At 48.7% G+C, this 12,204-nt stretch overlaps 1 protein-coding gene across 1 annotated transcript in view; it reads right to left on the reverse strand.

Moving 5' to 3' along the window:
• Window positions 1-208: 208 nt before the first annotated feature.
• The window catches only part of FSCN1 (fascin actin-bundling protein 1), a 38,182-nt gene continuing 26,186 nt past the window's right edge, over window positions 209-12,204 (reverse strand). The window contains exons 4-5 of the mRNA XM_078776273.1: window positions 2,363-2,530; window positions 209-2,210 (exon numbers count right to left, since the gene is read on the reverse strand). Of these exons, the coding sequence (XP_078632399.1) occupies window positions 2,167-2,210; window positions 2,363-2,530 (212 nt within the window). The 3' untranslated portion in view covers window positions 209-2,166. The remainder of the gene's footprint in view (window positions 2,211-2,362; window positions 2,531-12,204) is intronic.

The raw sequence follows: 12,204 nt of genomic DNA on the forward strand, positions 1-12,204 counted from the left end.
AAAATGGTAACACGTACACAAACATTTCTTATGGTGAAAGATATAAAATACTGATGATTAATCGTCAAGTACACAACACCCATCCCCTCCCACAACGTCTATACCCTCATGCACTCAACCATCCCTCCCCCCCCCCCCTCCACCAAACTGCATGCCCCTCCTGACCCCCATTTGAACGTTAAAAATGGAAAATGCTCAAAGTCGAGGAAATGGATCAATAATTCATTTATGTTTATGCATACATGTCCATTGACAGCATTTACCAGTTACAGTATACATTTTTGTGGAATCACTCAGATTAGTATAGTAAATAAATCAGTCATCTCACCAGGGGAGGTTGATGATGAAAAGGCCAAAACTCTCAGCCCCAAGGGCTGCAGCAAATTATCGCAGCTGGAAAGTCTATCAAAGTCTTGTCAGTTGTTCACCCACTTGATAAGCTGAAAAAGTTTGGCGTGATGCACAGCAAACAGAGAAACAAGTAACTGTTGCAATGACTTTTAAGGTATGTGAATTGCATGGCTTTTATCCAATCGAGTGACTCACATACATGTACAAGGAAGACACACCGCAAGCAACATGAAGACAAGGGACTTCATTGTTCCAAACCAGACGACGCAGCCACGATCGTTAAATAGCGAGAGATGCTCAAATCGTTCCTGGTAAACACCATACATGGAGTCGGCAGAAACCGGATACTTCTGGAGCCTTCGGGACTGGCAGCAGGAGGTCGTTTCAGTTGGCACTGTTTACCCGCAAAAGCTTGACAAAACGATGTCAGTGAGTGTAGGCCTACTGATTGAATAAGCATGTGTTCAAATGAAGTAAACATGAACATGGAGCCTTTTGAAGGTTCACCTCGACGAGAGATAATATTGGCGCAAGATTAGAACAATGCATTGTACTTCAAGGAACCAGGAATGAGGATTTGTCACTAAAATAGAGACCAGCTGTGCCAGGAGCAAGCTTACATGAAACGCATCCAGGCCGCAAAAGCCAACTACACAGCAGCTGGCCCGAACGAGCCGTACTGTTTGGGCGAAATTTCCCTTATTTTATTATTTTTCAGCGCATTTAACCGGATGTGTGGTTCGTGAGCACAGCAGCTGCGGGCCTGACAAATGACATGGATAAGAAAGCATCATGGGGACTTTGTTTTTCCTCTGCTCTTCATTTCATATATCTGGCAAGTCACAAGAGGCTGCTTCACACGATAGGCCAGCCACCACTGCACTCGGCCTTTGCAACACGGCAAAGGCGAAAAAAAAAAACGGTGAAAAGTACAAAATAAGTATACGGAGACTGCAACAAAAAAAAGGCACATGACGCTTGTAATGCATTTATGGTGACAGGAAAACTGTGGGCATTGCGTGCTTTTCAGACATTACTTTAAGCAATTCCAATTGGGGCTGCTTGTGCAGATGTTTCCTCACCGCACAGCCACACCCAACTCACTTCCCATCACCATCAACCTGCTGCAGGTCGAGACAAAGGATATATGGCATTTTGACAGATGAAAGAGCAGGAAGATGAAGCAGGCCCAATGGAAATCAACCAATCATTATCATGACAACAACCATCACAAAATTATGGCTTATTGAATCGAGATGAGGCTTTTTAACAGCGATGTCCATGAAAGCACCTTTGCAAAATCCCAAAACAATATGGTCATCTGGGTGCAAAAATATTTGTTAACACTGACGTTTGGACATCGAAAGAGACAGTCAATAGTTACCATTATTCCTAAAATTATTGGCAAATTTTAAATTTGGTATCTAACACCCCCTACACCCCCAAAAGGTAAATCCAAATCTCAAAAATACAAAATAAAACATCCGGTCAAATTTTGGAAAGTCTTATACCCGCATGTAGCAAAATAAAAATCCTAAATATCAAAACATCGAGATTCCACGTCTCAATTGTGGTATGCCATGCACCAATAGGTTAATGCAACCACCCAGCCTGAGGATTCCAAAAGACAACCCAGGCCCCCTTCAACTCCACAAAATCAAAACTCCCAGGTATTGGCGCCAGATGGCTCCTCGCCATTGGCCGTGACACGCCCGGCTTGGTCACTGCCGACGTAACGGCCATTGGGAGCTTGCAAAGCAAGACGCCCATTATTACAGAGCTGGAGGAGGAATGGCGTCCCCTCAGGCCCGAGGCTCACAGCACCTTGATCATCCACGACCCAACTACGCCAGCACCATCTGCTCAAGGAATAGGGCAGACATCGAGAGGACAAAGGATGCACATGATCAGCCTGGAAAAATTATGAACATTTCAAGAAGGAAATGGTTGATTTATGGTAGGCAGACAAAGCCGAAGGATACAAGACAAAAAACCCGATGTTTAGAGGCACCTTGTATGGTATAAGCACCATCAGCAAAATGAAGCTGAAACACATCATGGGAGGATCTGTTTCCATCCAAAGCAGGTGAGCCTTTACGCACTCCCATGAAGCCATATTCTCCCCGCAAAACCAGCAGCGGGCGATTAATAATCTTCAGTACAAACTTCTCCACCTCACCTATAAAATAAAATCCAGGAGCCAACACAACAATTTGTATAAAACATGGGCAATACCCCTGGCTGCTCACCTGGTAGAATAAAGCAGTATACTACACTGACTAAAGGTATTTTATACAGTATCATGGTATGTTAAACCAATTTCAATGGTTGCTAGGACACAGGGAAGCATGTAGAATCATACCAATGTAATCATAAGACTTTAAACCCAAAAAAAAAGAGAGACAGAGACACAGAGAGAGACAGAGACAGAGACAGAGACAGAGACAGAGACAGAGAGAGAGAGAGAGAGAGAGAGAGAGAGAGAGAGAGAGAGAGAGAGAGAGAGATACACAAAGATACACAGAGAGAGAGACACACACACACACACACACACACACACACAGAGAGAGAGAGACACACAGAGAGACACACAGAGAGAGAGACACACAGAGAGAGAGAGAGAGAGACACACACAGAGAGAGAGAGACTTTGACTTTTTAGTCCTTTTATTACAAAAATATAAAAGTAACAATATACACGTTTTGCAATAAAATCAATAATGCCAACAAAAAGAAAAAAAGAAAAAGAAGAAGCACCCAATGATCATCAAATAAAAAACAATCAGTATTTCACAACAGTATTCTAAATTCATTTTCTTTAACCTCACAAAACCCACCAACACACCAAGTATCAACAAAGTTATGAAAATTTCCGGACTCGTTGGACAGGGTAAATTCCAGTTTCAATCTTGCTGAGATTAATGCATTCAAACACAACATGATATTGCAGTGCTCTATCGGTTTGCCAGATAGTTTGTCTTTTCTTGTTAAATAAACAGCAAGCTTCGCAGTTGCTATTAGGAAACTAAACAGTTTAGATGCAGGATTCTGTTTAGGGGCAAAACCAAAGACGAAACTTCTCAAAGAAAAGGTAACATGCATTTCATGTGCAATGTAATTCAACCAATGAAACAAAGGAAATAATCGGATACAGTCTATGAATGCGTGAAACAAGTCCTCATTGACTGTACAGAAGGGACAACAAACAGATACAGGAGAAAAATGTCTAATAAACGTGTTAGAGGGAACAATCCAGTGGGCCAAACGCCACTGGAGATCACCTGTTCTTTTGGATGTGGGCTCACTGTACATGGCTTCCCAGATAGGTTCGGAGGGGGGTCCTCCGGGTAACAATCCTTTCCATCGGGTAACTCCATTTAACGAAGGGTTCCCATTTAACAGCTTGAGGCACATCTTGTAGATGCCCTTGCTGTCCATTGTCTGGAAAAGCTTTGACCCATCGCTAACAGGGGGCAAATCGTTTTGAATGGGTTCAACAATTAATTTAGGCACTGTCGGCTCATTTAGATCTTCTTCTGTACCTCGAGTCCAAGTTAGGCCAAGTTGCCGTCCCAACTGAATCATTTTCCTCAAAATTTTTGCAATCATCCTATGGGACCAAATCCCTGTCAGGTCGGCGATTTCACTTACGGATTTCCAACCATACCCTGAGTCATGTCGGAGATGCCGCACCTTCACAATACCAGCTGCTATAAAGTGTTGGCAAAAATCTCGACTCTTTGGAATGTCGGGAAAGAGAGGGTTATAGAACAAAGGCTCGTGTGCCAGCATTTTCGTTACATATGTGTCTGCCTGACGACTCACAGAAAGGCTCTGCCAGGCATTTAAGAGGCTTTGGTAAAAAGCAGGGAGAACCGATATGTCGACATGCTGGAGGTTCATTTGAAAGAGTTCAAACCCGTACCCGAGCCTACCCGCTCGCTGCAGTACAAGGCGTGCAGGGAGCCGGCCTGGCAGATGTTCCATGTAGAGGAGACGTTGAATGGACCGCAGCCGGAAGGCCATTAGGCGGGCTTTGATGTCGACGAGGTTGTGGCCACCCTCAGCCGAGGGGCGACATATCACATCGGGTCGTAGCCAGTGGTAGCCTCCCCAGAAGAAGTCCACCAGTTTGCCCTGGAGTGCTTTGAGTAGGGCCTCCGGCGGTTGCAGGCAGATGAACCTATGCCACAACATTGTGGCAACTAAGTTGTTGATCACTAGCACACGGCCCTTGAAGGACAAATGAGGTAAAACCCTTTTCCATCGGTTCAATCTTTCTCCCACTTGCTCAATTACCCCGTCCCAATTTCTTTGAGCATACTGTGGGGAACCAAGGAATATGCCCAAGTACTTAATTCCCTCACTTCCCCACAGCAACCCTGCGGGGAGGGATGGGGGCGGCTGTGGTACAGGCTGAAGAAGGTTGCGATAAAGGGAGGGTATCCATAACGTCTTGCTCTTGTTCCAATTGATTTTTAAAGAGGAGGCAGCGTGAAACTTTGACAGGCACTCAACAACGATATCAATCGTTGCATAAGCACATAGGGTTAGCGGTGCACTCATGGGAGCGAGTGCTATTCCAGAAATCTTCTTTCTCAGTAGATTGAGAAGAGGCTCTAAAGAAAGAGCAAACAATAAACCAGAGACTGGGCACCCTTGCCGGACCCCTCTCCGAACCTTGATGGGGGGAGCCAGCACATTATTAATCTTAATTAAACTAAATACATCCGTGTATAGCAAGGAAATGTAGGAACGAAAGTTTGCTCCGAGGCCGCATGCCTGTAACACATGATGCATAAACTTATGGTCGATACTGTCAAATGCCTTTTCAAGATCAAGCGACATCATTCCAAAGTCTTCTTTAACACGGTTACCATCAATGAGATCTCTGATTAAAGAAATATTATCATGGATGGATCTTCCAGGAACACAGTAACTCTGTTCTGGCAGTACTAGATCACCAATAACCTTTTTTAGTCGATTAGCTAGTACTTTTGAAAAAAGCTTGTAGTCCGTGCACAGCAGGGAGATCGGTCGCCAGTTCACCAAAAGTCGGGGATCTTCAGTTTTCGGGAGCAAGCACACTACGGCTCTTCTTAGACTCAGCGGCATTATACCAGTCTGTATAGAAGTGTCCAAAACATTCAGCAACTCAGGGCCTAAAAGGTCCCAAAATGTCAGAAAGAATTCGGGAGGTAGACCGTCAATACCCGGAGCTTTCCCTGAATCCATGGCAGCAAGAGCACAGGTTAGCTCAAGGAGGGTGATTGGTAGGTCAAGCTCCAACCGTTGAGCCTCAGTTAGGGAGGGGAGGTGAGAGGTTAAATCCATCATTGTATCATTACAAACAGTCTGCTCCTCAAAAAGTTTTGTAAAGAATTCAATAATGTTTATTCTAACATCATCCTCGTTGACAACAACGTTGCCTCTTGAGTCCAAAACAGAAGAGATTAGCCGTGATGGCTTGCTTAAGGATTCTAAATGAAAGAAAGACTTGTTTGGGGTGTCTGATAACTTTACATTCTGTATTCTAAGTCTAATTAATGTTCCGGCTGCTTTCTCTTGAACTAACTCCCTTAAAAGAGCTTTCTTTACAAGCAATAACCGGTAATTGGCGTCATTGTTTTCATGAGCCAATTTATTCTCCAAATGTAGAATATCCAATTCCAACCGGGCCATTGTAATGTGCTTGTCGTTTGTGCTGTGTGATTGGAAACATTGACAAAAAACCCGAATTTGAGATTTCATGTTATCCCACCATATGCTGGATGAAGAAAAGGAAGATTTCTTTGCTACTAGACTTGCCCAGAAAACACGAAAGGCTTCCTTAAACATACCATCTTCTAGAAGTCTAACATTAAACTTCCAATAAGCGCTCCTACTTGCGGGTTGAGGAAAGGAAAGGTTTAGGGTTACCATATGATGGTCTGAAAACACGGAAGGAAAAATATTTGAAGAAACCGCAGTATTTTTAAAGGGTACGTTGATGTACCATCTGTCAAGCCTTGCCAAGGATACTCGACTATTGGCGCATCGACACCAGGTGTACTGGGATGTGCTTGGGTGGTGCAACCGCCAAACATCAACGAGGCCCATTGTGCTAAAAAAATTGGATAAGTGTACATGGGACTCAGGATGGGGTTCGGCAGAATTTCTGTCAACCGATGGGTCGAAGGTGCAATTGAAATCACCTCCGACACACACACAATGATCAAAATCAACTGATCTTAAGTGATTTATCATTGCGGTGAAGAAGGACTTACGCTCTACGCTATCACTTGGCGCATACACATTAAAAATGGTGTAATGGAAGTTATGGCTTACTAGTTTGAGAGAGCTAAGCCGACCATTTATTACCTCCTGAAAATGGCATGACTCACACACGAGGCCTGGCTTCAGCAAGAAGCCGATTCCAGCAGATGAAGCTGATAAATTGCTGAAATAGCATTGGCTCTTAAAAAGTTGATGCCAGTTATGTTCCACATTTGGTGTGATGTGAGTTTCTTGAAGTAAGATCACATCCACCTTTTTCCGTTGAAATATGTTTTTTACTTGAACCTGGCGGAGGTGTCTAGCACCACCACCGTTAATATTTAAGGTTGCGAGTTTTATAGTTTTCATCCTGTATTGATGAAATCAGCCTGTGGCTGGGAACACTCTACACCTGCACGTGTGATGAATTTTCTTAACCTGTGGTATTGTGACTTATTCAGGTCAAATTGTTCAGGCGTTTTAATTATGGATTTTGCAGTGTGGATGAATGCAGCCAAATCGTCAAAATGGTCTTTAATGACTATGTTACGCTGTCTGTACGTTTCGGCTAGAAACGACACGATGTGTTGGGGGGGTATCTGTGACTGAGATGCTGATGACTGTGACAGCTCAGTCACTTCCACCTCGTCCTCAGACTCTGACAGGTCTGATAATGTCCCACCTGGATCTTGGGCCTTACTTGCAGCTCTCACGAGCTCCTCTGGAGGCATATCCTGAGATTTCGTTGGGTACTCTGGTACACACTCACGAGCAGACTGGTGCTTACTTTCTTTATGTGTGCTTTGGCAAATGGCTGCAGATCTCTGCGTAGCCGGGGTTACGATTTCTGTTTGTGAGACAGAGCAATTTGTTTGGTCACCAGTCCGCTCAGCTACTGGAGGGGGGACCGGTGGGGCTTCGCGTTCAGGCTCAAAAATGGCCGCATTGTTCGGATCAATGTCGGCTTTATTCTCAGAGCTTGGGAAATCAGTAACATCTTCTTTACCACTTTGGCGTTCGATATTTTCGTTTGCTGTAAACGTTTTGCCCTCTTTTGCAGAGACAGTGTCTCTGCCCAAGACAGCCTTCTTTATCGCACCATCGGGGCTATTTGTTAGTGGTGCTTTCCGTTTTTTGGTCAGTATGACAAGTTCTTCATTCATGGGTTCGTCAGCAGTACTAGCATCACTAAGTGCCATCTCACTGGGTTTGGGTAGCACCGGGGCGTCGGGAAGCACGGTCGGGGCGTCGGGAAGCACAGTCGTGGCGTCGGGAAGCACAGTCGTGGCGTCGGGAAGCACAGTCGGGGCTTCGGGAAGCACAGTCGGGGCTTCGGGAAGCACGGTTGGGGCTTCGGGTAGCACGGTTGGGGCTTCAGGTAGCACGGTTGGGGCTTCGGGAAGCGTAGTCGGGACCTCGGGAAGCCACAGTTGGGACATCAGGAAGCACAGTCGGGGCGTCGGGAAGCACGGTCGGGGCTTCAGGTAGCACGGTTTGAGCGCCAGGAAGCACGGTTTGAGCGTCGGGGAGCACGGTTTGAGCGTCGGGGAGCACGGTCGAGGCGTGAGGAAGCACGGTCGAGGCGTGGGGAAGCACGGTCGAGGCGTGGGGAAGCACAGTCGAGGCGTGAGGAAGCACGGTCGAGGCGTGAGGAAGCACGGTCGAGGCATGAGGAAGCACGGTCGGGGCGTTTTCTTTTTTACAGCCCACATTGGTGTGTCCCAATTTGCCGCACTTCGTACAAGATGCTTTGGGACAAAACCTTTTAACGTGTCCGAAGGCTCCACAAAGGAAGCACGTTAAGGTGCCTGACGAAGCGTACATTTGATATTGACGATCATTACCGAAATTTTAAACGAGATGTTTAGTCCTGTATCGTCGCCGCGATCAGGAAGCACCATGAATACTTGTCTCCGGAAACTCATAACATGTTTCACTCGTTCATCCCGACATCCCAGGGGAATCATCGAGATTCGGGAAACAACAGTTCCATACCGGGTCAGAACAGCCATTAATTTATCATCTGTGATAAACGGAGTGACATTTGAAATAATAACTTTAATCGCCGGTGTGTCCATCGGGGAAACCATGACGAACTGCCCACCTTTCAATGACAGACCGGTACTAACAACATCATGCACGAACTTCTCGTCCGACACGAAAACAACAAACTTTTGGTTCATCCGCGACGCGGCGCGGGCATTTTCATCGCCGATAACATTCCCTACAGCTAGGATAATGTCCTCGGTAGGAACACCTTCGGGAGGGACACACACGAAAGCATGCTTCCTTGTTAGGGTTTCAAACCCTTCCTGCCGTGCACGAACACTCGCCATAACGGCGATGTCTCACCTTTCCACCTTGACCAGGCGGAAAGGACACAAAATAAATAAAGTCGAAATGAAATAATGAATAATAAAGTTCACACGACGCGAGTAAGGTAAACAGCACCGACGGAGCAGGTAAACTGAACCGAACGGGTCTGCTCTCACCTTTGGGCTCTTCTCTCACTCTCTCTGTCTCAAGGGAGGGAAAGGGGTACAGGTGGTAAAGAAGGACACGACAAAGGCGCGATAGGAAAGGAAGGAATGGGGGGGGGGGGGGGGGACAACACAACACAAGCACGGAGCTACAGCACACGAACACCAGTGCACGCCATCTTGCCACGCCCAACACACGAACGGCCAGCAGGGGGCGCGAGAGAAGAGAGAGAGAGACAGAGAGAGACACACACACACACACACACACACACACACACACACACACACACAGAGAGAGAGAGACACACAGAGAGAGAGACACACAGAGAGAGACAGACACAGAGAGAGAGAGAGAGAGAGAGAGAGACACACACAGAGAGAGAGAGAGACACACACACACACACACACACACACACACACACACACACACACACACACACACACACACACACACAGAGAGAGAGACACACAGAGAGAGAGACACACAGAGAGAGAGACACACAGAGAGAGACAGACACAGAGAGAGAGAGAGAGAGAGAGAGAGGAGAGAGAGAGAGAGAGAGAGAGAGAGAGACACACACAGAGAGAGACACACACACACACACACACACACACACACACACACACACACACACACACACACACACACACACACACACACACACACACACACACAGAGATATAGAGATAGAGATAGAGATAGACACACAGAGAGAGAGAGAGAGACACACACAGAGAGAGAGAGAGAGAGAGAGAGACAGAGAGAGACGCAGAGAGAGAGAGACCCACACAAATAAATTCTGCCAAAGCAGTGTCTTGGGGGCTTGGAAAGTCTTGGTTTCTTGGGCCACTGCATTCCCAGCAGTATAAAATTAATCTATTGTACTGTTACACAGTGGCTTTCAAATAGTACTGGGATGTCCATCGTCCACAAGCGAGTACCATTTAGTTTGGACAATGTGCCCTCCAAAAGGATACAACTTCCAATGCCAGGCCTACAAAGCACCATCATGACAGCATGTTCGTAAGTGAAAGCAAACGAGACAACTCGGTGGTGTGTTGACTCGGTGGTAACTCGGTGGTAACGGGCTAGTCCACAATCTATATATATAAAACACAGTTTGTGTGTGTGTGTGTGTGTGTGTGTGTGTGTGTGTGTGTGTGTGTGTGTGTGTGTGTGTGTGTGTGTGTGTGTAATGTTACCGATAGACTCCTAAACGGAGAGGCCTTACGTGCTTGATATTTGACATAGACATGGCCATTGAGCCTGGGACGAACATGGCCGAACTCAAAATATTTGACGATCCATATTTTTATTAATATTTACCTCAGCGCATTTCAGCGAAGTACCCGCTAATCTCAGCCGGTTCCAGAGCAGCTCGCTGATTCGCTCAGAGCGATCACGTGATGTTCCATTCCCGCCGCCAGACTGATTCGCTCAGAGCGATCACGTGATGTTCCATCCCGTCACACGTCACACGTTTTTTCACCTTTTATGCGATCGTGTTTTGTATCGATTTTGTGCGATATGAATTAAATGTCTTTGAAACGGCTGTGAAACGTCTTTCCCACAACCCTTCCGTAACCGATTGGAGCAGTTTATTGCCGCACAAAACGAGATCCGCGAAGCGAGTTGGTCGCGTCGTGCTGACCAAGATGGCGACACGGCGGCTTCACTTTCACAGAGTATGAGCGTTCTATATATTTTCAATTCAGTGCGCCCGTGATTTGTGGCATAGACATGACCATTGGGCCTTCACGGTGTAATTTGTGCGAGGCTTTTGTCCGAGTGAGCTTGAGTCGAGAGGGTGAATGTACGGGTTGGGAATGTATGGGTCTCCCTTCCCCCGCCCGGCAACGCCGGTACTGGAGGACGTCACAGGATCGGTGAGTCTCCAAATCCGCTTCGTGCTGTTGCGAATATGCAGGACTATGTCCGATTGTTGTGCTGCTCTCCGACCATGAGAACTGCAACGTCATTGTTGACTGGCCATCCCCATCCCTCTCCCTCCCCCCCTCCGTCCCCCCTTCTCTTCCCCCTCCACCCTACCCCTCCCCTTCTCCCCCTCCTCCCCTCCCTTTCCCCCTCCCCCTCCCTTTACCCCCCTCCCCCTCCCTTTTCCCCCTCCCCTCCCCCTCCCCCCCTCCCTTCCCCCCTCCCCCTCCCCCCTCCCCCTCCCCCCCCCCTCCCTTCCCCCCTCCCTTCCCCTCCACCCTACCCCCTCCCTTCCCCTCCACCCTACCCCCTCCCCTCCACCCTACCCCCTCCCCTTCTCCCCTCCCCCCTCCCTTTTCCCCCTCCCCTCCCCCGCTCTTCTCCCCTCCCCCGCCCAGCAATGCCGGGTACTTCTGCCGGATACTTCTGCCGGGTCCCCCCTCCCCCTCCCCCCTCCATTTTCCCCCTCCCCCTCCCCCCTCCATTTCCCCCCTCCCCCTCCATTTCCCCCCTCCCCCCTCCATTTCCCCCCTCCCCCTCCCCCCTCCCTTTTCCCCCCTCCCCCTCCCCCCTCCCTTTTCCCCTCCCCCCTCCCTTTTCCCCCTCCCCCCTCCCTTTTCCCCCTCCCCCTCCCCCCTCCATTTCCCCCCTCCCCCTCCCTTTCCCCCTCCCCCTCCCTTTCCCCCTCCCCCTCCCTTTCCCCCTCCCTTTCCCCCTCCCCCCTCCCTTTCCCCCTCCCCCCTCTCCCTCCCTCCTCCCCCTCCCCCTCTCCCCCCTCCCCCTCCCTTTCCCCTTTCCCCCTCCCCCTCCCTCCTCCCTTTCCCATTTCCCCTCCCCCCTCCCCTCCCCCCTCCCTTTCCCCTTTCCCCCTCCCCTCCCCCCTCCCTTTCCCCTTTCCCCCTCCCTCCCCCTCCCCCTCCCTTTTCCCCCTCCCCCTCCCCCTCCCCTCCATTTCCCCCTCCCCCCATTTCCCCCCTCCCCCTCCATTTCCCCCCTCCCCCTCCCCCTCCCTTTTCCCCCTCCCCCTCCCTTTTCCCCCTCCCCTCCCCCACCCTTCTCCCCTCCCCCCCCCCCGTTCCGTTCCCCTGCCCTCCCCCTCCCCTACCCAGCAATGCCGGGTACTTCTGCCAGGTCCACCCCTCCCCCTCCCTTTTCCCCCTCCCCCTCCCTTTTCCCCCTCCCT

The sequence above is a fragment of the Myxine glutinosa genome, chromosome 1 (assembly GCF_964187855.1).
Source record: "Myxine glutinosa chromosome 1, kmMyxGlut1.1, whole genome shotgun sequence".
Classification (NCBI taxonomy): domain Eukaryota; kingdom Metazoa; phylum Chordata; class Myxini; order Myxiniformes; family Myxinidae; genus Myxine; species Myxine glutinosa.